At 33.1% G+C, this 22,631-nt stretch overlaps 4 protein-coding genes across 7 annotated transcripts in view; 3 read left to right on the top strand and 1 right to left on the bottom strand.

Annotated features, from left to right (window-relative positions):
• CalpA (calpain A) overlaps nt 1-6,628 on the top strand; it is a 31,001-nt gene extending 24,373 nt beyond the window's left edge. For 3 of the 4 annotated variants that reach the window (XM_075309435.1, XM_075309433.1, XM_075309434.1), the window contains 7 exons: nt 3,902-4,020; nt 4,245-4,305; nt 4,576-4,729; nt 5,251-5,511; nt 5,848-6,095; nt 6,169-6,250; nt 6,331-6,628. In XM_075309435.1, coding sequence (XP_075165550.1) covers nt 3,902-4,020; nt 4,245-4,305; nt 4,576-4,729; nt 5,251-5,511; nt 5,848-6,095; nt 6,169-6,250; nt 6,331-6,416 — 1,011 coding nt within the window. In that variant the 3' untranslated portion in view covers nt 6,417-6,628. The remainder of the gene's footprint in view (nt 1-3,901; nt 4,021-4,244; nt 4,306-4,575; nt 4,730-5,250; nt 5,512-5,847; nt 6,096-6,168; nt 6,251-6,330) is intronic. The other variant, XM_075309436.1, reaches the window with a different exon arrangement.
• A 3,434-nt stretch (nt 6,629-10,062) lies between these two features.
• Nucleotides 10,063-11,491, bottom strand: SerRS-m (Seryl-tRNA synthetase, mitochondrial). Its single transcript, XM_075311123.1, has one exon. It carries the CDS (start codon nt 11,426-11,428, stop codon nt 10,193-10,195), a length of 1,236 nt encoding a protein of 411 aa, XP_075167238.1. The 5' UTR covers nt 11,429-11,491; the 3' UTR covers nt 10,063-10,192.
• A 2,104-nt stretch (nt 11,492-13,595) lies between these two features.
• Alas (5-aminolevulinate synthase) lies at nt 13,596-15,693 on the top strand. Its single transcript, XM_075309443.1, has 2 exons — nt 13,596-15,194; nt 15,319-15,693. Exons 1-2 carry the CDS (start codon nt 13,907-13,909, stop codon nt 15,648-15,650), a joined length of 1,620 nt encoding a protein of 539 aa, XP_075165558.1. The 5' UTR covers nt 13,596-13,906; the 3' UTR covers nt 15,651-15,693.
• Nucleotides 15,694-15,835: 142 nt separating this feature from the next.
• Nucleotides 15,836-21,042, top strand: Arl6 (ADP ribosylation factor-like 6). Its single transcript, XM_075309444.1, has 5 exons — nt 15,836-16,579; nt 19,316-19,648; nt 19,710-19,838; nt 20,613-20,741; nt 20,802-21,042. The coding sequence occupies exons 2-5, from the start codon at nt 19,468-19,470 to the stop codon at nt 20,945-20,947; spliced, it is 585 nt and encodes a 194-aa protein (XP_075165559.1). The 5' UTR covers nt 15,836-16,579; nt 19,316-19,467; the 3' UTR covers nt 20,948-21,042.
• The last annotated feature ends 1,589 nt before the right edge of the window (nt 21,043-22,631 follow it).

The following is a 22,631-nucleotide window of genomic DNA, read 5'->3' as shown; positions in this document are numbered from 1 at the left end:
CCGAACTGGTGTAACAATATTCACAATGCACCAATTTTTGATTGAACTTCGCAGCCAATTCAAAACATATTCGGTAGTACTTTCACTTCCTACTCTACTCAGTTTTTATACCCTACACCATAGGATGGGGGATATATTAACTTTGTCATTCCCTTTGTAACACATCGAAATATTGCTCTAAGGGCCCATAAAGTATATATATTCTGGGTCGTGGCCAAATTCAGAGTCAATCTAAGCATGTCCGTCCGTCTGTTGAAATCGCGCTAATTTCCGAACGAAACAAGCTATCGACTAGAAACTTGGCACATGTAGTTGTTATTGATGTAGGTTAGGTTAGGTTAGGTTATGTGGCAGCCCGATGTATCAGGCTCACTTAGACTATTCAGTCCATTGTGATACCACAGTGGTGAACTTCTCTCTTATCACTGAGTGCTGCCCGATTCCATGTTAAGCTCAATGACAAGGGACCTCCTTTTTATAGCCGAGTCCGAACGGCGTTCCACATTGCAGTGAAACCAATTAGAGAAGCTTTGAAACCCTCAGAAATGTCACCAGCATTACTGAGGTGGGATAATCCACCGCTGAAAAACTTTTTGGTGTTCGGTCGTTGCAGGAATCGAACCCACGACCTTGTGTATGCAAGGCGGGCATGCTAACCATTGATGTAGGTCGGATAGTATTGGAAATGGGCCATATCGGACCACTTTTACGTATACCCCCCCATATAAACGGGCCCCAGATTTGGCTTGTGGAGCCTCTAACAGAAGCATATTTCATCCGATCCGGCTGAAATTTGGTACATGGTGTTAGTATATGGTCTCTAACAACCATGCAAAAATTGCTTCCCATCGGTCCATAATTATATATAGCCCCCTTATAAACCGATCCCCCGATTTGGCTTGCAGAGCCTCTAAGAGAAACAAATTTCATCCGATCCGGCTGAAATTTGGTACATGGTGTCAGTATATGGTCTCTAACAGCCATGCAAAAATTGGTCCACATCGGTCCATAATTATATATAGCCCCCATATAAACCGATCCCCCGATTTGGCTTGCGAGGCCTCTAAGAGAAGCAAATTTCATCCGATCCGGCTGAAATTTGGTACATGGTGTTAGTATATGGTCTCTAAGAACCATGCAAAAATTGGTCGACATCGGTCCATAATTATATATAGCCCCCATATAAACCGATCCCCCGATTTGGCTTGCGAGGTCTCTAAGAGAAGCAAATTTCATCCAATCCGGCTGAAATTTGGTACATGGTGTTAGTATATGGTCTCTAACAACCATGCAAAAATTGGTCCACATCGGTCCATAAATATATATAGCCCCCATATAAACCGATCCCCCGATTTGGCTTGCGAGGCCTCTAAGAGAAGCAAATTTCATCCGATCCGGCTGAAATTTGGTACGTGATGTTAGTATATGGGAATTACCACCATTGACCAAGAAAATGTATAGACGTATTTTGACAATTCACAATGATTTTGTTTATTTGCAGTGCGCAATTAGTGAATTATCCCCGAATTTATACTGATAATTGGTTGATAATTTTGTTCCAAGTAGAGGATGCTGATGAGGAATGTGGTAATTCCGAAACAGTTGTCCATCCAACCATCTTGCAGTCTATAGGGCTTTGCCCAAATAAATTTGACAAACATTATTTTCCTCTGTTGGTTAAGCTACACTTGTAGTTTAGTCAATGTAGGTTTTAAGCTGAAATCAAAACAACAATAATAATTGAAGAATAAACCAACAATAACAAACAAAACGAAATTTCATTTCTTTAGAAAATTTGGCCAAAATTTCATTTCTATAGAAAATTTTAGCAAAATTTTATTTCTATAGGATTTTTTTTTCTATAGGAAATTTTTGCTAAATTTTATTTCTATAAGAAATTTTTGCAAAAATTATTTTCTATAGGAAATTGTTGCGAAATTTCATTTCTGATCTCTGTCAAATTTTCATTTCTATAGAAAATTTTGGCAAAATTTCATTTGAATAGGAAAATTTTGCAAAATTTTATTTCAAAAGCAAATTTTTGCAAAGTTTCATTTGTTAGGAAATTTTGGCAAAATTTTATTTCGTTAGGACATTTTCGCAAAATTTTATTTCTATAGGAAATTTTCGCAAATTTTCATTTCTATAGGAAATTTTTCAATATGATATTTCTATAGGATTTTTTTTCATTTCTATAGAAAAATTTTGCAAACTTTCATTTCTTTATTTTTTCCAAAATTTAATTTCTATAGAAAATTTTTGTAAATTTCATTTCTATAGGAAATTTCTGCAAAATTTCATTTCTGTAGTAAATTTTTGCAAAATTTCATTTCTATAGTAAATGTTGCCAAAATTTCATTTTTGTCAAATTTCATCTCTATAGGAAATTTTTGTAAAATTCCATTTCTAGGAAAATTTTTCAAAATTTCATTTCTATAAGAAATTTTTCCGAAATAGCAGTTCTATAGGAAATTTCGGTAAAATTTCATTTCTACAGGAAATTTTGCCAAAATTTCCTTTCCATAAATCAGTTTTTTACTGATCTTTGGCACAATGTTATCTTCTATCTTATTTAAACCTACCCGGTTTTCCGAAATTTGGTTATAATAAAAAAAATACTCAGGGGAAATGCCATGCGCCCGCACCCCTCTACCATGGCGTGTAGATTATGTTTTTGGTTTCTTTCAAAAACCAAAGGGATTTTGACGTTCTTCCTTAATACATTACTTTTCAGGTACACAGAAAAAAATTTCACGAAAAATTTTCCAATTAAAATTTTAATTGAGTTTTAAAAAATATTCAATTAAAAATTTAATTGATTCAACAAATTTTTTAATTGAAACAAAAATCAATCACAAAAATTAATAGTATCAATTACTTTTTTAATTGGATCAATTAATTTTTTAATTGGATCAATTAATTTTTCTGTGATTGAAGACATTTCAATTAAAAAATTAATTGGATCAATTAATTTCGTGATTGAATCAGAAAAAAATTTTTTTGTATGTACATCCAGAAAATCAAAGGGAAATTAAAATATGAATATTTATTTGTATTCGTTATATACGAATACAAACAATTCTTCCAATATATTATTCTACAAAAATTGGCATAAATTCGCCAAACGGGAAGAGATAGAAGAGATTAGTCTTGTAACCGATGGTAAAAGCGGATATTCTAGGCCAATATGTGGCATAGAAAAAAGTGGGCGCTCTTGGAGAGAAATTTGACCAAATGGAAAAATATGGCCATCCAGATTTATATATTAAAGATAGACCTTTTAGTCCTCTATCCGATGGTAAAAACAGATATTGGTTTGGAAGTCCCCATACATGGCCTAGAAAAAGGTGAACGCACATTTTTGTAGATCATATATTGGTACTCCCAAACGGGATTGGTTTTAATACCAATTAGAAGTTATCGTTTAAATGTCTCTCTTCCAATTTGGCCAATTTCTGTGGAGGAGTATATCGCAAAAAAATTGTATTCGTACATAACTCATTTCATTTACATACAGATGACGCTAACACGAATATTCATATAAGGATTTATTTTCCCTTATTACATTTTTGCAAAAATTTCCAATAGAAATTAAATTTTTGAAAAATTTTATTTACAAATGCAATTTTAGCAAATATTTCCTCTAGAAATGAAATTCTCTAAAAACTTCATTTAAAAATTAAATTTTGGCAAAATTTCTTATAGAAATGAAATTTTGCAACATTTCCTTTTCCACATGTAGATGGAGCTGGAATGAATATTCAAGTTTGACAGTTAAAATTTTGTAAACAGTAACTCTTTGAATATCCGTTTCAGTTGATTTTGCTAACAATTTTAGTTAAGTGTAGTTCTTTTTACCTTTAGTATTAATAATAATTATTTTATTGTTTTTTCTTTTTAGGTAACAGCACGATTCCAATTACCTCCTGGACATTATTTAATTGTACCATCAACTTTCGATCCAAATGAAGAGGGTGAATTCATTATTCGTGTATTCTCAGAAAGCCAGAATAACATGGAGTATGTATCATGTGAAAGCAATGAAGTTTACGATTAATAAGCATGTTACAGTAATAATTGAGATTTTTTGTTTTGTATATTTTAACATTTTTATTTGTAATAATGTCCAATAGTTTGTTATTAGTATTTAATGATTGTTGAATGTTTTTTTTTCTTATTTGTGTAAAGCACCTAACCTCCCTTCAATTTGTATAAGTTTGTTAATAAATATTAAACCTTTTTAGAGAAAATGATGATCATGTCGGCTATGGATCTAATGATGATGATAATAATAGACCAGGCGGAGTAAGTACAAACGTGGATAATTATTTAAAGCCTTTTTGGTTTTTTATGGAGACTTATGGGGCTTGTAGTTACATTGGATAGATGTTCTTAGTTCTTTAGTAAATTTGGAATATTAAGTAGTTTTTGATATATTTGCACATAAATGAATGCAATGGTGGTAATATAGTATGAGTAATTTATGTATAGCACAATGGATTTGTGGAAAATTCAGACAGCGACCTAGTGTATATATGTAATAGATATGTAATAGATTTTCTTTAATTAATATAGCTATATCCCAGTATGCCAATGCCAACGCCAGTGGCACCAGCCGTGGATCCCCAAAAAGAAGCTTTGCAGCGTCTTTTCAAAAGTGTTGCTGGAGCAGATATGGAAGTCGATTGGATGGAATTGAAACGTATACTGGATCATTCATTAAGGGATGGTATGTATTGGTTTATAGCCACTCATCAATAATACGATTTTATAATAACCATGGAGTTAAATAGACAATTGGTTATATATTAACAAACAAAATATATATAACAAATAAATATCCATACATATTTATTTAACTGGGTTCTGCACAAAATTGTTCATTATATTCTTTTATCTCATATAACATATATTATATCTGTATATGTTCATACAACTATCTCTTCTAGTAGATGACAATTTTTCAATGTCTTTTTTCATTTGTATTTTAATAATTAGCACCACCACCACCCATCTTAGTTTGGCTTGTTCCTAAAAAAATTCAGTTTGCATGTGATTTTGGTTATTAATCGTTTTCGTTTTTTTTTTTGATAGTAGTAGAGCCTTAATGAATTAGATAATAAAAACCTGTTCCACATTTTGTTTTTTTTTTCTCTCGCCACTTTCATACATTTCAAATATACAAATGAAAAAAATAAATAAACACCATAAATAAACAAATAACAAAAACAAAATGAAATGATCATGCAGAATTGCCAATTTCGTCAAATTTTGATACCGCACAAAATGTAAAAGAAAACATGGCCCCACTACAGTCCAGGGAAAATGGTGAAGTCCCTAATAATGCCACCAACGATGGTGGTGATATTGTAAATATGATCATCTCCTTGTTGTGTGGCCTTTGTGGCAATAAAGACAATAGTGTACAAGAAATGTTTGGATTAGATGATCAGAATAATACCACCACCAGACTGGTTGACCCTAACCGCAATGATGACTTCAACAATCCGGGTGAGCAATTACTACGTTCTTAAAACAAAAACAACAAAATTTTAATTAGCAAAAGAATTTTTTCCATAGTTTAAGTCATGGTGTTGGTCGTCATGATTATTTTCATAAATATCTAGGAAAAATGTTCTTTAAAAAAAAAAACATAAAATAAACTCCCGGTGATGTGCTCAGAATATAGCCAGCTTTGACCGAATGCTGAATGATGGAAATCTTCATGCATAAGGTTTCATTCATTCGCATGTCTAGATAACCAAAACAAAAAATGCATATTTTCTTTTTTCCTTCTAAACCCCGGAAAGCTAAAGGTTATCTTAAAATTATCTTTTATTATTTCAGTAATGACTGCCTCGCCAGAAGGATTCTCCAAGGATATATGCCGTTCCATGGTGGCCATGTTAGATGTTGATAAATCCGGAAAATTAGGCTTTGAAGAATTCGAAGCTTTGCTAACGGACATTGCCAAATGGAAAGCTGTCTTCAAAATGTATGATGTCCATCAAACTGGACGTATAGATGGCTTCCAATTGCGTACAGCCCTTAATTCGGCTGGTTACCATTTGAATAATCGCATTTTAAATGCTTTGGTAAGTAGTAAATACAAATACCAGAAAAGTTAAACCTATTCTAAAAACCTATATTCACACTTCTATATGACAGGTACATCGTTACGGTTCCCGAGATGGTAAAATTGCATTTGATGACTTTTTAATGTGTGCCGTGAAAATTAAAACTTATATAGGTATGCTATCTATAGCTCTATAGATTTTTGAATCCGAAATTATTTTTTTTTTAATATTTTCTATTTCTTTCTTTTTTTAGATATCTTTAAGGACAAGGATACAGAAAATACTGAAACGGCTACATTCACATTGGATGAATGGATTGAAAGTACAATTTACTCTTAATTTACAAATGCTAGTTAAAAAACAAACAACAAGAACAATTAAAAAATTATAATGTATTTATTTCTCTCTTGAAATCTCTTAACCCATTTCTTCTATCGAATGTATTGTTTTTATTTAAAGGATTACACAAATGTATTTTGTATAACGACTGCAATTAATTGTATTTTCTATAATAAAAATAAATATCCAAAAAGGTATTGAAATAAAAAAAAGTTTTTCATCAAATAAAATAAATTTTTAGACTTGGACGAACATAAATTTCTATTTCTATATCGGTATTAACATTAAAAGGTTGGGAGCCACCGTGGTGCAATGGTTAACATGCCCGACTTGCATATACAAGGTCGTGGGTTCGATTCCTGCTTCGACCAAACATGAAAAAGTTTTTCAGCAGTGGATTATCCCACCTCAGTAATGTTGGTGACATTTCTGAGGGTTTGAAAGCTTCTCTAAGTGGTTTCACTGCAATGTGGAACGCCGTTCGGACTCGGCTATAAAAAGGAGGTCCCTTATCATTGAGCATAATATGGAATCGGGCGGCACTCAGTGATAAGAGAGAAGTTCACCAATGTGGTACCACAATGGACTGAATAGTCTAAGTGAGCCTGATACATCGGGCTGCCACCTAACCTAACCTAAACATTAAAAGGTTACAAAATATACTGATTTATCTACATGGAATAATAATAAAGCAATTTTTCACTAGTTCACTTTTGTATGAACTATTCCCCTATATTATATTATTTAAATATAACAGAAACTATCCTATACTTCATAACATGCCATATATATCGATGAATTCATTATCACTCCCTGAGTCAGTTCCACCCTTATATGAACAAATCTTCGAATTTTACAAATGCTTTTATATAGCCAACGTAAGGACCGATCCCATATTCTGACATTCCAACAGTTGGCTTTTGGAGTTACTTTGGACACATTCTTTTATATAGTCGCCATATATACCGATATGGAACAATATGCATTTTGGCATTCTGTTAGTCATAAAATATACTACACTCAAAGAAAAAGTGTTTGCTAAAAATGACATTCGGTGTTTGTTGTTATATTTTTGTACGTTGTGGTTTAGCGGGAAACAATACGTAACATTTTTAAGTTCTAAAATGTTACCCAAAGGTCCGAGCAATTTTTTGAGTTTTCTACTGTCAAAAAGTTGTAAACGTCATATATATATATATACCTGTATAAAACGTAAAAAGCGTAGTAAATGTCAAAAATGTTTAAAGGAACCTTATAGTCCGTTCACATAAGACTCGAAATCTACTAAACGTGGATTTAAAATTCCTTTTTTTATAAGGCAAATGATAACAGCGAATTTTGGAAGTGTAATGTGAATGAGGTTTTAGATTTGATTTCAAAAACTATTGTTAATAACCCAAGGAATGAAAACGTCATATTGAAGTATTTTAGAATTTCTTATAATAAAAATATTTTACCTCAAAAGCAATATGCATAATTTGCAGTCATATGAAAAACTTTTGAAAGCAACGCATTTTCAAAATGTTGTGACAAAATCGGATTCAGCTACAACGTGTGGGCATGCAAACTACGAACCAAGCTGAGAATCTGGAAGTATTTGAAGTCGACAAATAGGAACATACATTTTTTTACATAGCTTTTATATAAACCGATCTCTTTAGGGTTTCTTGAGTTTCTATACACCGCAATTTTTACTCCGATTTTCGAAATTGGAAATCTAGAGACATTTTAGGTCCAAAAAGAGATATGCAATATTTGGTTTATTTTGGGTGTTTTTAAAGAAATGTGAATTAAGGGTTTCGCTAGATTTTTTATGTTTCTTTTATAGTTTTTGGATTTTTATTTTTTTAGTACTTTAGCAATTTTTGATATATGGAATTTATAATTTATGCCATAATATTGTTTTAATTGCACGAAACTCTTGCTCATTCGAGTTATGGTGGTAAAAATATGTCGACTTTAGATTTCAAATAGTATGGAAGGCTAGGCATGGAAAATTATTATTTTTTCATGCTCAAGAAAAGATAATAAATGATAAAAATATTAATCAATTTTTTAATCAAACCAATCTGTCACATACATCAATTTATTTTACTCGTCATATTTATTTACCTCCATATACAAAAAAAGTTAAAGAAAACTTCAAGCCTACTTTTGCAATATAAATTCATTCGTTTAATTGTCAATAAATTGTTTTGCATATGGGCATTAAACAATTAAAAATTAATCAATTTAATATTTTTTTATTAATTAAATTATTTTTAATTGTTGTGGCAGAATATTATCATTTAAGAAATTTCAATCAAAAATTAATTTCTTGATTGAAACGAAAAATATTTTTCTGTATGCTGTTGATTCTGTAGATAAGGGGAAGAATTATAGATGCTAGATGAGAAAACTTTCTTCTGCTATTTCCAATCAAAAAACGTTTGCTATTACCGAAAACTTAACTACTGAATTAAGAGATTATATTTAAATAGGCAGCTACAAATTATGTATTTGCAAATTTCTAGAAAGAATTTGCCATTTGTGTTCGCCATTATTAGAAGTTTTTCTATGGGTGTACCACTTATCCCATGTAAACTACAGAATTGCTTCTATATTGTAATTGCCATTCACCAGTAAAATTGGTATGAAAGATTCCATGTAAGGGGATTTTATTATTTCAACATTTCTTTATATACATACAAAATACGAATAGAATAGAATTTAATTTTATGTGACTCATAATAAGTCGAGGGTAAGTTTTTAAATTTGATTTTTTTTACCTGTCCACATTTACAAATACGATATTTTTGTGCATAAATTTCACATAAATTTTGTAGAGCTCAATTTTTTCTACAAATTGAGAAAATTCGAGTTCTGAACTCTTTTAAAATGTTAAAAAAATTGACTTTTGCTATTATTGAAAAATTAACTTTTGCGATTATTGAAAAATCGACTTTTGCGATTATTCAAGAATCTACTTTTGACATCGCTGCTTTCGACTTTTTGATGAGTTGTCAGCATAATAAAATCTTCTCATATACCATCTCAATTCCAAGTCCAATTTACGATGTTATATTTAGTTATTATACTCAGAAAAAAATCAAATTGGTAAAATTTTGAGAAAGTAAATTTTTCTTTAAAAAATGCCACACAGTCTATTTTTGGACTTTTATAACACTATATATCGATGACCTCATTCCAGAGTACCCTAAGTCGACTTAGCATTTTTTGATGGAGTTCGCTCTTTTTTATTCGGATTGATGTGAATTGCATCCTGTCAAAAGTTAGAATTTATTGGACACTTCTACCAAAAGTTATGATTAATATTCTACGTATCCTGTGACTAAAGTTTTAAAAATTTCCAATCCAAAAAGGTCAACAACTTTGTTCGGTCTAAAGTGGTCTAAGTCATTTTTAGCCATGTTTTATTGTCACTATTTTGAATTCGTACATACTAAAAAAAAATACAATAAACATGATTTTAAGACCGAAAAAAGTGAATTTATATCTTACACTGTTTTTGAGAAATTCAAACAAAAAAACTTTGAACATGTTTCGTGTAAAATTTACTTTTTAGACTTAGCGTACTTTGGTATGGAGACATCGATATCATATCAAGCATTCATGATCATTAAAAAAAAAAAAAAACAAACATATATTTCACATCTCTAACAAACGTAACGCAAAGTTTTATTGAACAAATTTTTATTTACAAAACACGATTCAATAAGAAACTGCTATATGTAATATTGTCGTTGTATATATCATTATATCCTTATTATAGCTTCTCATATATTATGCTTTAAATATTTCAATAGTTTTATTTCAGGAATATGTTTTTCTCTTGTAATGTTACTACCGCCGTTCATGTATTCTCTAAGAACATCTGGAATTTTAATAGAATTTCTATCAACTTGATTCGACTCTAGAATAGCTATTAATAATCTTGGTATGGCAGCAGCAGTTCCATTAACTGTATGGGCATATTTCACTTCATTATTAGATGTACGATAACGGATATTGAGACGTTTAGCTTGATAGTCCGTACAATTACTGCAACTTGATATTTCACCCCACATTTTTCTGCCATTCATCCATGCTTCAATGTCATATTTTTGATAGGCTGGAGCACCTAGTTCCGATGGTGGCATATCCAATAATCGAATTTTTAAATTAAGTTTTTTAAACAGATCAAGTTCGAGATGTTTAAAAAATTCCAACATATCTTCTGATTGATTTTCTCCACAGATCGAAAACATTTCCACTTTGGTAAATTGATGGACTCTATAAATACCTTTCTCTTCATTCAGTCCTGAAGTTTCTGCCCTAAAACAACGACTTACAGCGGCTACCTTTATTGGTAGTTGACTCTCTTCTAATATTTCATTTTCGAAAAATCCAGCCAATGCCATTTCAGAGGTACCGGACAAGCATAAACCCGAATCCAATTTGTAAACTTGTGTCCTTTCACCATCCGTTTGCATGCCACAACCCTCTATAATACTTTTAGGTAGTATATCTGGCACAGAAATTAGCTTGAAATTATTTTCCTGTAATTGACGAACCGTATGCTCTTTAATGGCTTGTTCCAATTCTGCTAATTTTCCAAATAAGTAATAGCTTTTATGTCCCGTATAGTTTCCCAAGTGATCCATACGAAAAATATTCATATATTTCGAAACTTCGGAAAACTCAATAGATTCTTTGCTAGCGACTGAATCACTAGGAACAAATTGCTCCAACTCCTTTGGCTCATCTCCATAATTTTGAATTCTAGGATGTGTAGTATTTGGCAGCTTTAAGAGTTCATCATTTATTTTTGTCCAAATACTATCCGTTATGTTTTGGGAATTAAGTGCCTTCACCAACTCTCGTATGATGGGTACATTGTTGTTATGTTTCCTTAAAATGACATTCTTTTCTATTTCGTCCAATGATGAAGGTGTAATGTGGCGATTAATATCCTCAGCAATAGCTACTCCATGTGCCCTTCTGGGGCAAAAGGAATGAATGAATCTTTTCATTGATAACAACCAAATGTTATGTCGAATTACAAATTTTTGGTTATATCAAAACATATGTTTGCCCGGTTGTTGCTCTAAACCAGAGCTTCCCAACCAAATTTGTTTTGCGACCCCTCAAAAAATTTATGGTGTTTTCTTTTCTTGCCTTTTGCCCGGAAAATGGGGTTTTTTTAGATTCTTGTCCTGTTTGTTCCATTGAATTCTTTTCAGCCCGCTGAAACGTTGCTGGCAACATTTTAAAAATGCGCATTCTGTACAGACGAAATGAAGGCAAAGCACTTTTTCAGAAAAGAAAACACCATTAGATTTCGGTGTGCCGTAGCCAACCTAATGGTATTTTCTTTTCTGAAAAAAGTGCTTTGCCTTCATTTTGTCTGTACAGAATGCGCATTTTTAAAATGTTACCAGCAACCTAAAAAAATGCTATCATTTCAGCGTGCAGAAAAGAATTCAAAGAAGGAAACAGGGCAATCGCAGCACTCTCGTTTGTTGGCAGTGCTGAAAATGCCCGTAATTTGCCTCTATGCGTGGCGCTATTTTCACAACAGAATTCGAAGCCTTTTCGCACTTTTGCCTGTTTTTTTAGAAAAGAACCTAAAAAGTACATTTTCCGGGCAAAATGCACAAAAAGTGCGAATTTTTTACAAGAAAAGAAAACGCCAAAAAAAAAAAAATTATGTTTACCCAAACAAACAAACAAAAACTATTAACAAAAACATAATTGTTTTTAATAAAATTCATGTAAAAAAATATATAAAATTATATAACGTTAGCTAACGAACTTTGAAAACGCACTATGGGCATATCTGTCATCTTGCTTATATATTCCATATGCCAGTTACGAATTTAACTGTTGAAAATTTTTCAGTTAAAGTTAACAGTGACGTGGGTGGCCAGTATGGGATATACTGGGATATACCCACCCGTCCAGGCACATACAATTCGACATATATAGATTCCGGACGGTAATGTGTTATTGACTCGCAAACAAAATATCGGTCTTTGCATAGTTTTTCTTATGTTTTTGCCAACAAACGACGATAATATCGTTCTCGAAACAATACCTATGCATTTCTTACGAGTAACAACAATAGCAACATTACCTATTACCTATTTCTTATGAGTAGCATAAATTTCTCTGGAGTTACATACCAGTCTTTATTTTGAAAAAAAGGATCCATGTTTGTGCGCTCTAGCCGTCATTCCCCAACTTATTTCCAATTTCTGTTTTCATGCTGGGACAACGGCCGAACATCTTTTGCAAGCTACTACTCGGTGCAGCTATTGCGAAAATTCCTGTTTACGCCAGTATAATTAATCGACATATTATATTGTGTAATGCGCTTTACAGACTATCAGTTATTCCGGACAACAGTGCTCGTGTCGAACATATTCCATATATTGTGCTCATTTTAAGTTAAGTCCGAAGGCATAATTGATACTGCTGCATGTTTATGGGATCGATAACACGTTTACCGATTATTTAGTCATCGCCGGACGAGCACTGTCGTCCGGAATAACTGATAGTTTGTAATGCGCTTAACGCAGTTCATTTCTTAAGGACGTTACGTATCTCCGTGAAGCGTTATTGTCTATTGTGTACGTTTTGCTTCTATAAGAAATACATTGCAAAACTCCGTTATTGGAATTCAAACGAAATTTCCGCTAGAAGTGTAAACGAGGCTTCATGGGAATATATATGAACAGTTGATAACATCGTCCTAACGAAAATTTTATTAACAAAAGTCGGTACATGCGGTTTGCTGTGCGTTACTTAAGGCCTGTACACACCTCCATGAAGCGTTCTTATCGATTGTTTTCATTTTGCTCCCATTAATAATATATTGCAAAACTGTGTTATCGGCATGCAAACGAAATTTACGCTACAAGTACATACTGTGTCGATATGTACAGTTGATAACATCATTCTATGTCTCAATTCAATGTCTCAATGACCCTCTAGCAGAGAAAATACCATGATTAGGTTTTTTGCGAAATTGGTGGCTTAAATGCTGGTGGTTATACAACACGTCTTCTTATTACAAGTCTCTATGTCATTGCTATCAATGTACAGAGGATGCCATGAATAAACAGAAGAAAAGAAATACAGATGTGGGGTGTTGGAGCTCTTAGCTGGTGTTATGTGGAAGTATTTCTGTAAATGTTTTTAGTTACTTTCAGTCATTCGTTTGAATAGCAAGCATTTTGCAGTCTGTCAATTTGCCCCCCAAACGAAAATTTTCTCAAATTTTACAATACGAACATTGAAAGCAGCGGAGAACACAGTAGCAGCAAAATAGAGAAACGGAGGAATACAACGATATAAAAACAGACAGACACCAACAGCAGTGAGACTGGCCCCCTTTTAGAGACATTGAGCATTTTCATACATCATTACGCAATTTTACTAATATTGGCGATTTGATTCTTGATTATTTGGAAAGTTGTTATTGAAGTAACACCGAGTAACTCTTGAAAATGCCTTGCCCTTTTCTAAATCGGCTATCAGCCAATTTTGTACGAAGTTATTCGGACAATCTGATGCAGGTCTATAGTCGTTATTGTCCAGTCTTGCTTAATAATGGTCAGGCAATATTATCGAATGAGGACGCTGGTAGTGTGAATGGTGTTAGAACCTATGTGACTTCCAATGTCATATCCAAGAAGGAAGAGGAGCCGAAAAAGGAGGCTCTACAATTTGACGGCAATGTCAAAGAAGAACCTATGGTTGCAAAAGCTGTTTCTGCAGCAGCAACAGCTCGAAAATCCATCTCAGCTAACAAATCTTCGGAAAATAAATTTCCATATGATAATTTCTTCCAAGAGCAGATCATGAAGAAGAAACAAGATCACTCTTATCGCGTATTTAAGAAAGTTAATCGCTTGGCTGGTTCAGGCCTATTTCCGCATGCCCTCGAATACTCCACACGTGAAGAAAGACCCATTACCGTATGGTGTTCCAATGATTATTTGGGCATGTCTGCCCATCCACGTGTTAAGAAAGCAGTTGCTGATGCCCTGGAATGTCATGGTTCGGGAGCAGGTGGTACCCGTAATATATCGGGTAATTCCATGTATCATGAGCTTTTGGAAGCTCGTTTAGCCAAACTCCATGAAAAAGAAGCAGCCCTTTTATTTACCTCCTGTTTTGTGGCCAACGATTCTACTCTATTTACTTTGGCTAGACTCTTACCAGGATGCCATATATTTTCTGATGCTGGGAATCATGCCTCCATGATACAGGGCATACGAAATAGCGGAGTTCCCAAGCATATATTTAGGCATAATGATGTGGAACACCTGGAGAGTATGTTATGTAAACTAGACAAAAAGGTACCTAAAATTGTGGCTTTCGAAACGGTCCATTCCATGACTGGTGATATATGTCCCCTCGAAGAATTGTGCGATGTGGCACGAGCATATGGTGCCATAACTTTTGTCGATGAAGTTCATGCTGTGGGTCTGTATGGTGAACATGGAGCAGGTATAGGCGAACGTGATGGTGTCATGGATAAAATGGACATAATATCTGGGACATTGGGTAAAGCATTTGGCAATATTGGAGGTTACATAGCCGGGTCCCATACTCTAGTAGATATGATACGTTCCTATGCAGCTGGGTTTATATTCACCACCTCGCTGCCACCAACCGTTTGTAGCGGTGCCCTTCAATCGGTTGACATTTTGGCATCTGCAGAAGGTCAAGAGCTACGAGCTTTACATCGTAGCAACGTCAATTATTTACGTAATCTATTGCGGTCCGAAGGTAATTAGATTTTTGCATGTTACACCATCTACACATCTTTATTATCATCAATCATCTATCATGCAACATTATTTTAAGGCAATTGTTTGTGACCCAATTTCTTGTTCGTTTCGTTTTTTTTTAGGTTTTCCCGTTGAGCCCACACCCAGCCACATTATACCCATACGCATTGGTGATCCTTTGAAAAGTTCCAAAATTTCGGATATGCTTATGTTTGAATTTGGCCATTATATACAAGCCATCAATTATCCAACTGTAGCTCGTGGCGAAGAGAAGTTACGTTTGGCACCCACACCATTCCACAATGTCGATATGATGAATCAACTGGTGAATGACATGAAAAAAGTGTGGAAAATGCTTGATATTCCTTTAAAACCTGCCCAACCAACTAACACGCAAAGGGTAGCTGAAGCAACCTTTGAAGAGGCCAATAACAATATAAATGTACTCAATTGAAGAATATTCCAAAAAAAACAAAATATATATACACATAAAAATATCTCCTTAGATTGAATTATCATGTTCTTCTCGTACAAATCTTAAATGTTTGTAAAAATTTAATGGAAGGTTATAGCTAAATGGTAAAAGGAAATATATTACTACATATACATTCAAACAAAAATCCAAATCAAATATACAAAATAATGGTTTAAAGTTCATTCAATATGCATGGAAGTGGTCGTTTTTTTATTTATGTATGTACATATTAATTGCCCATTGCCAGTCATCAATCGTCATAACAAAATGTGGTCAGGCGGGAATTTTCAATCAGAGTCCATACAATTGACATGCAAAATATATTTGTGTACAGATAAAAGGTATCGCCTGCCCCATGCATGAAAAAAACGAAAAATCACCATGATATTCCAACATCCGATTTTCGTTTATGAGTTTGATCTCTTTTTTGCTTTCCAAGTCAAAACCCATATCAAGTTATACCTGAAGTGTTGCGGCTGCAGATAAACTCAAATTGTAATTGTATAGAAAATGTTCATGTATTGGAATACTTTCGATAATGCCGTTTTTTTGTTTAATTTTTTTCGTGTGCGCGTTTTGTGACGAAAATATTTATATGGGCGAGTGAGTTTTGTTTCAAGCAACACGTTGGCATTTCGTTTTGGAATTTGATTTTTTTGCAATGAAGAACCATAACTAAGTACATGCTAAGCTTAGCTTTGGTTTTTTACATAGTTTAAAGACCTTGGAAAATTATATAAAAGGCAATATCATACCAATCTCAAATCACTTAAACGAGTAAAATCGTCTTTAGGTTTTTATCACTTCATTATTGTTATTGTTCGTTCTATATTGTAATCGAAAATAACTGATAAAGCCAATTATGAAATTTTTCGATAAGACCCGAAAAAATTAATCCCATATACAGTGTGAGTCTTACAAATTATCATATTGAAAGTAAATCTGTTTCTGCAAATATTTCATTTAAATAGATAAATGTAGATTATTTAATAAACCATTTCAATGTCAGACATGTGATGGCCTAGCCGTCTGCTAATAATAGCAATCACTGTCTACGTTTCTAGCGGACCAATTACTGATATTTTAACAGATTTCTAGTGTACTTATTTTTAAGAAAAAATAAATTAAAATCTTTGTATTTAAGGTTTAGAATTGGTTATTACTAGGGTTCAGGAGCGAGGTACCTTTTTTACTGAAGGGGTAATGGGAATTTATTGGGCGGAATTAAACAAAAAAAAACAGCGGAAAGGATCCCGAGAATGAGGTGTTTCAATATCACTATTTATCAGTTCAAGCAACCGTTGCAAAGATTTCAAAGTGAATGATTTCAATAAATTTCTGTCATTGGCAATGGCTTATGTACTAATTAATATTATTACAAACTTCAGCCATATTTTTTTTAATTTTATTTGTTTTTTTATATATACATATTTTATGGTTTTATTTAATATTCATTTTCCCTTTTCATATTGTATTTTTAATTATATAATTAAATTGGTTTTAGTGACAAAACGCTATTATTGGCCTTACTGGCTAATTGTATTGTCTTATTAAATAAATAAATAATTTTTTAGCTGAGGGCATTAGTTGTTAACACGGAGATATTGGGAGGGCTTACAAAAATTAAAATACAAAAATTGTTCTTAGATGGGCAAAGATAAAAACCTTTTTGGAAGATGAGCCCGCGACCAAGGCACAATTTATTCATTAACGGTGGGTACTAAGTTCGAGATTAGCCGCTAAAATCGAAAATGAATCAGTAAAAGCAGAATATAATTATTTATTTTGGCACATTTTATTATTACTTCAAAGGGGAATGATCCACAGCACCAAGTAAAAGTAGCAATTAAAAACTTACTACTTTTGTCCGATAATGCGAACTTAATACGTTTAAAAATGTATAAATATAAATTCCACCGTTTTTGATACTTTTTAATAGATATTTTTTCTACCAATTTTGTTATTTACTTATCATTTTGATTTGCCTGTAATTCGCCTGATGTCGAATTAAGGGGCGGGGCTTAACACGCCCAGGACCTCCCTAGCTATGCTAATGGTTGCTTTATTTTTTATACAAATTTCGTATTTCCTACAAATTGAATTGAATTGAATTTAGTATTAGTTACAAATAAATAAGTATTTTTTATATTTTTCACCACCCTTGAAATAGGACACATCTACCTATTTATGTGGAAAAGGTTTTTGGCTCCGATTAACGTCAAGTTTTGCACAATGAGTGTGTAAATTTAATCCAAATAGGCTCAAATTTATTCATTTATTTCCATTTATTTAACCATTCAAATCCTTTAGCGGCAATTTATTTATAACCACATATATGCTTTCGAACATGACAACTACTTGCATTTATAGTACTCCTCAAGAGCTTTCAATTAATACAAAAAACGTAGAGCAGGTTTTGCACGGTGGGCATAGTTAAACTTTAATTCAGGTTGGGCAAACTAATTTTTAAAATATAGCAGCAAAACTACCATTTATGGTATGCTTTTAAAAATAAAAACCACTAGCATTTATAGCAATCTTCAATATATTGTGCAGGTATAGTGGAAAGTGCTGATTTTTGGTACATATTTTATCACCACAAATTGTAATCAACCCATTAGGTGCGCAGGCATAAACTACCTGATTTGTGTCTCGGCTGCAATTTATCTTCACGCACATAATCCTTTTTATTAATATGTAATAACCAAGTGGACCATCATAAGACCTACTAATAAAAAATAAATCTGCAATTTTATAATAGCATATTAGCTACCAGAAATACGGTAGCTTTCCGTAATACGGTAGCGTAATTGTATTGTATTCTGTTGCAAGCACGGTTTCCGCAGTTGATAGAATTTTACAAAAAAAAAAAAACTAGCAGACAATGTTTGCTATTTTTACTGTTTTAGCAGATTTTTCGACTGTTTCTACTAATTTTCTTTGGGTGTGTATAAGACTGGTCAACATTCCCGGCTTATTTACGTCGTGGGTTGTGGATTTAATCATTGTTTCGACCGAGCACTAAAAAGTTTTTCAGTTGGTTACATTTCTGAATTCTCCACATTCTCTAAGTGGTTTCACTGTAATGCGAAAAGAAAAACATTCGTTCTCGGATATAAAATGTCGTCAATTAGCAGCACTCATTGATGATAGAAGTTTACCACCTGTGATATTACAAGGTTCTAAATAGTCTATGTGAGCCTAAAATAATGGGCTACCACCATACTTTATAAACAAATGTTGATCTATATTTGACCTTAATATACAGTATGTATTTTGACAATAGGATAAAAATGATGTTTTGTTCCAAAATTAAATATAATGAAATTAAAAAAAAAAATTTATGTATTTTGCAAAGTATATATACGTACACAGTATTGCTGCAAAAAAAATAAAATATTTCAAATGCAATTATTTCTGGAATTTGAAATATTTCGCAATGTCATAAGACTTTCTTGACATACTGTATGTTGTTTTATATATTTTTCACTTTTTTCTTTACCAAACAATTACATTTGTTTTGTAAATACCATTAACTATTTCGATTTCAAATTTTCAAAAAAAAAAAACCAAAAGATTAAATGTCTTAACAACACAGTTTTTTCTATCTTCCGTTTTAATGGCCGTTCTCTATATTTCCATAGCAACGTGGAATCCTTGGCAAGGAATCATGTAAAAAACAAACGAATAATTCACTATAGACGACACAAGTTCAATAGCAAAGGACACAATTATTGTCAATAACTTCAAAAATAATTGTACATACATATATGTATGTAAATCTAAAACATACAATATGGGAATGTTTGATAATTTCCTCAATCTTATAAAAATAAACAAGGAGAAAATGACGGTCCTCGTTGTTGGTCTCAATAATAGTGGCAAATCCAGTATAATACAACAATTTAAGAAAAGAAATGATCCAAACTCGCATATTTCAATACCAACAGTGGGATTTACACATGAAGAATTTTACAGTAATATAATCTGAGTGTTTAACACTATGAAAATGTGAATATATTTTTCTATAAATTTAAGATCAAGGTGTACAATTTACTGCGATTGATATGTCGGGAGCATGCAAGTACAGAAATTTGTGGCAACATCAATTTAAAAACTGTCAAGGAATTATTTATGTCATCGATGCTAATGACAAAATGCGTATGGGTGAGTACTTAGTTTGGAAAATACTGTGAACATAATTGCTCATAACTTTAGAAATGTGTATAAGGAGTAGCTCGCACAAAGTGTTACTAATTCAGTATCCAGTCTGAGCTTGGCAAAAAAGATTCACACGAACAAACCAGCCAATATTTTTTGCATACTTTGAGCCTTGACTCTGCAGAGCATCTACTCTTTCAAAAATCTAGCAGAAATCACAAATTGGGAGCCACCGTGGTGCAATGGTTAGCATGCCCGCCTTGCATACACAAGGTCGTGGGATCGATTCCTGCTACGACCGAACACCAAAAAGTTTTTCAGCGGTGGATTATCCCACCTCAGTAATGCTGGTGACATTTCTGAGGGTTTCAAAGCTTCTCTAAGTGGTTTCACTGCAATGTGGAACGCCGTTCGGACTCGGCTATAAAAAGGAGGTCCCCTATCATTGAGCTTAACATGGAATCGGGCAGCACTCAGTGATAAGAGAGAAGTTCGCCAATGTGGTATCACAATGGACTGAATAGTCTAAGTGAGCCTGATACATCGGGCTGCCACATAACCTAACCTAACCTAACCTAGCAGAAATCACCCAATGGATATAAAAAATATTGCGTTTGATGTATGTATTATTGGTTATATATACTCATAGGCCAGTTAGTTAACCGGAGAGAAAATATTCACAATATCCTTTCTATTAACTGATAGTAAAATCCTAACGAAGTTCCATGGAAATGTGTCTAAGTATTTGTATACTTCTATGCTTTATTTATCCCATTCTAGTTGTTGTCAAAGAAGAATTGGATATTCTATTGCAACACCCCGACTTAATTGAACGTCAAATACCGATTCTCTTTTATGGAAACAAAAGCGACTGCGAGAATTCGTTATCCTCTGTTAATATTGCAGCAGGTTCGTATTGTAAAAAACTATATATTTAACTTAATTTTTTAAATACATATTCTATTTAAGCTTTGGAACTTACCAAGTGTGATAAAGCTTGGCACATTTGCTCAACTAGTGCAAAAACGGGTGATGGACTAGAGGAGGGAATCCAATGGCTAATACAACAAATCCGAAACACTACACACAAGAAATATAAACACAAGAAAAAATAAATAATAATTCGTAATTGAAAAGTTTACAAAAATTTTGAAACAACGTAAAAAAGTAATAAATATATAAAAAAAGTTTGTACTTGTGGGTGACTTAATTATGTTTAGAATCTCCCTTTATTGGACCAAATGAAATTTAATATTTGGCATATTATTGGTCCAAGTTTTGGCCAATTCGAGCTTGAAGACCAATTAAGAATATATCGTATGGAATCAACAAACTCCCCATTCTTGGGGACTTCTTAGAGGACTTTGGATTTAAACTATGAACCATAAAACATTTCCTTGCTATGGCGTTTTAGCGGAAATGCTGTCACTTCTCCGGAACAACACTAAATACGGAAAAATGAATATATCGTAATTTTTGTTGCCCACGCATAATACTGTGGAAAATATCAAACTTGAACACTCGGAAAAGCCGACACCTATCAAAGACGGGCTATCGTCGTGAGGCGTTTGCTGTATTATCATATTAAATTACCCTTTCATAAGAGGGGTAATTTAATAAGTCCAAATGTGGACAAAATGGAGATGATCGACCCTGTCCACTTCTAAGCGGTTTCACAGTACTTGGCAAATATATTTGTTTGTTTGAAAAAAAAAAATACATTTAAAAACCTACGTATACTCGTATACTCCTATGTTATGCGCTTTACAGACTATCAGTTATTCCGGACGACAGTGCTCGTGTCGAACATATCCCATATATTGTGCACACTATATGTTAAGTCCGAAGGAGTAATCGATACTGCTGCATGTTTATGGGATCGATAACACATTTACCGATTATTTAGTCATCGCCGACAAGTCGTATCGATCCGGCACACTGTAAGATTCTTTACAAACACCGACATTCCGTCCGGAATAACTGATAGTCTGTAAAGCGCATTAAGAAATATTTTTTGACATTTTCCTCTTTCCGTTTATGTTTAAAGAAGATACCGACTTACCGATTCTAATGTTGTTTTGAAAGTTCTTTCATAAAAAATTCTTTTTTTTTTTTTTTGATAAATAGGAGTTGTGACGTTGACAGGAAATTAACTTTACGCAACACAATACAAGAGGTTTAAATTAAAAAGTTATTGATACATACCCGACAGAAAAATGTCCACCTTGAACCAAATCGGTAATTGTCTAATTGCCAGTAGACTTTTCAAATTTCACCGCAGTAGTAATGACAAAGCAGTGCTCGATCACATCAGCGTCGAAGGTCGGAAAAAGAGTATTGGCATCATTGTAAATCGCAATACTAATTACTACTCAACGTATGGTACCAAGGTAGTTATATTAGCTCAACTATTTCATATGTTCACTCATGAATATTCAGTTGAAATAATCTTAATAAACACAAGAATTAACCATGGCGATAGGCGAAACAATTTTTGCCGCGACGACAAATACAATAAGCTTGTCGGCGAATATTTCCTCTTTTCATGTTCCCGAGCGTTTTAGTTGTCAATACAGCATGCTTGTTAAATATTAAACATTAATTGTTGTTGTTGGCAACCCTATGGCTGAGTGAGCGCATTTTTATTTATCGGCTGGTCGCTTTTTTTGTATACTAAATATTTGCTTGCGCATCTAACTTTTTCTAATTTGATTGTTGAAAACATATAATTTGGAACGCTGGTCATCCGGGTTAATTGGAGTTTTAGTGGATTCTTGCTGCTTTTTGCTGTTAAGCTGT

This window comes from Haematobia irritans, chromosome 5, assembly GCF_050003625.1.
Source record: "Haematobia irritans isolate KBUSLIRL chromosome 5, ASM5000362v1, whole genome shotgun sequence".
Classification (NCBI taxonomy): Eukaryota; Metazoa; Arthropoda; class Insecta; order Diptera; family Muscidae; genus Haematobia; species Haematobia irritans.
This window is presented reverse-complemented; position numbering and strand designations above follow the sequence as displayed.

Bases quoted from the DNA above. Each gene is read 5' to 3' on its own strand.
- SerRS-m (XM_075311123.1), bottom strand. From the start codon at position 11,428: ATGAAAAGATTCATTCATTCCTTTTGCCCCAGAAGGGCACATGGAGTA.
- Alas (XM_075309443.1), top strand. From the start codon at position 13,907: ATGCCTTGCCCTTTTCTAAATCGGCTATCAGCCAATTTTGTACGAAGT. The intron at 15,195-15,318 runs GTAATTAGATTT...GTTTTTTTTTAG, and splicing joins TAATCTATTGCGGTCCGAAG to GTTTTCCCGTTGAGCCCACA.
- Arl6 (XM_075309444.1), top strand. From the start codon at position 19,468: ATGGGAATGTTTGATAATTTCCTCAATCTTATAAAAATAAACAAGGAG. The intron at 19,839-20,612 runs GTGAGTACTTAG...ATCCCATTCTAG, and splicing joins TAATGACAAAATGCGTATGG to TTGTTGTCAAAGAAGAATTG. The intron at 20,742-20,801 runs GTTCGTATTGTA...ATTCTATTTAAG, and splicing joins CTCTGTTAATATTGCAGCAG to CTTTGGAACTTACCAAGTGT.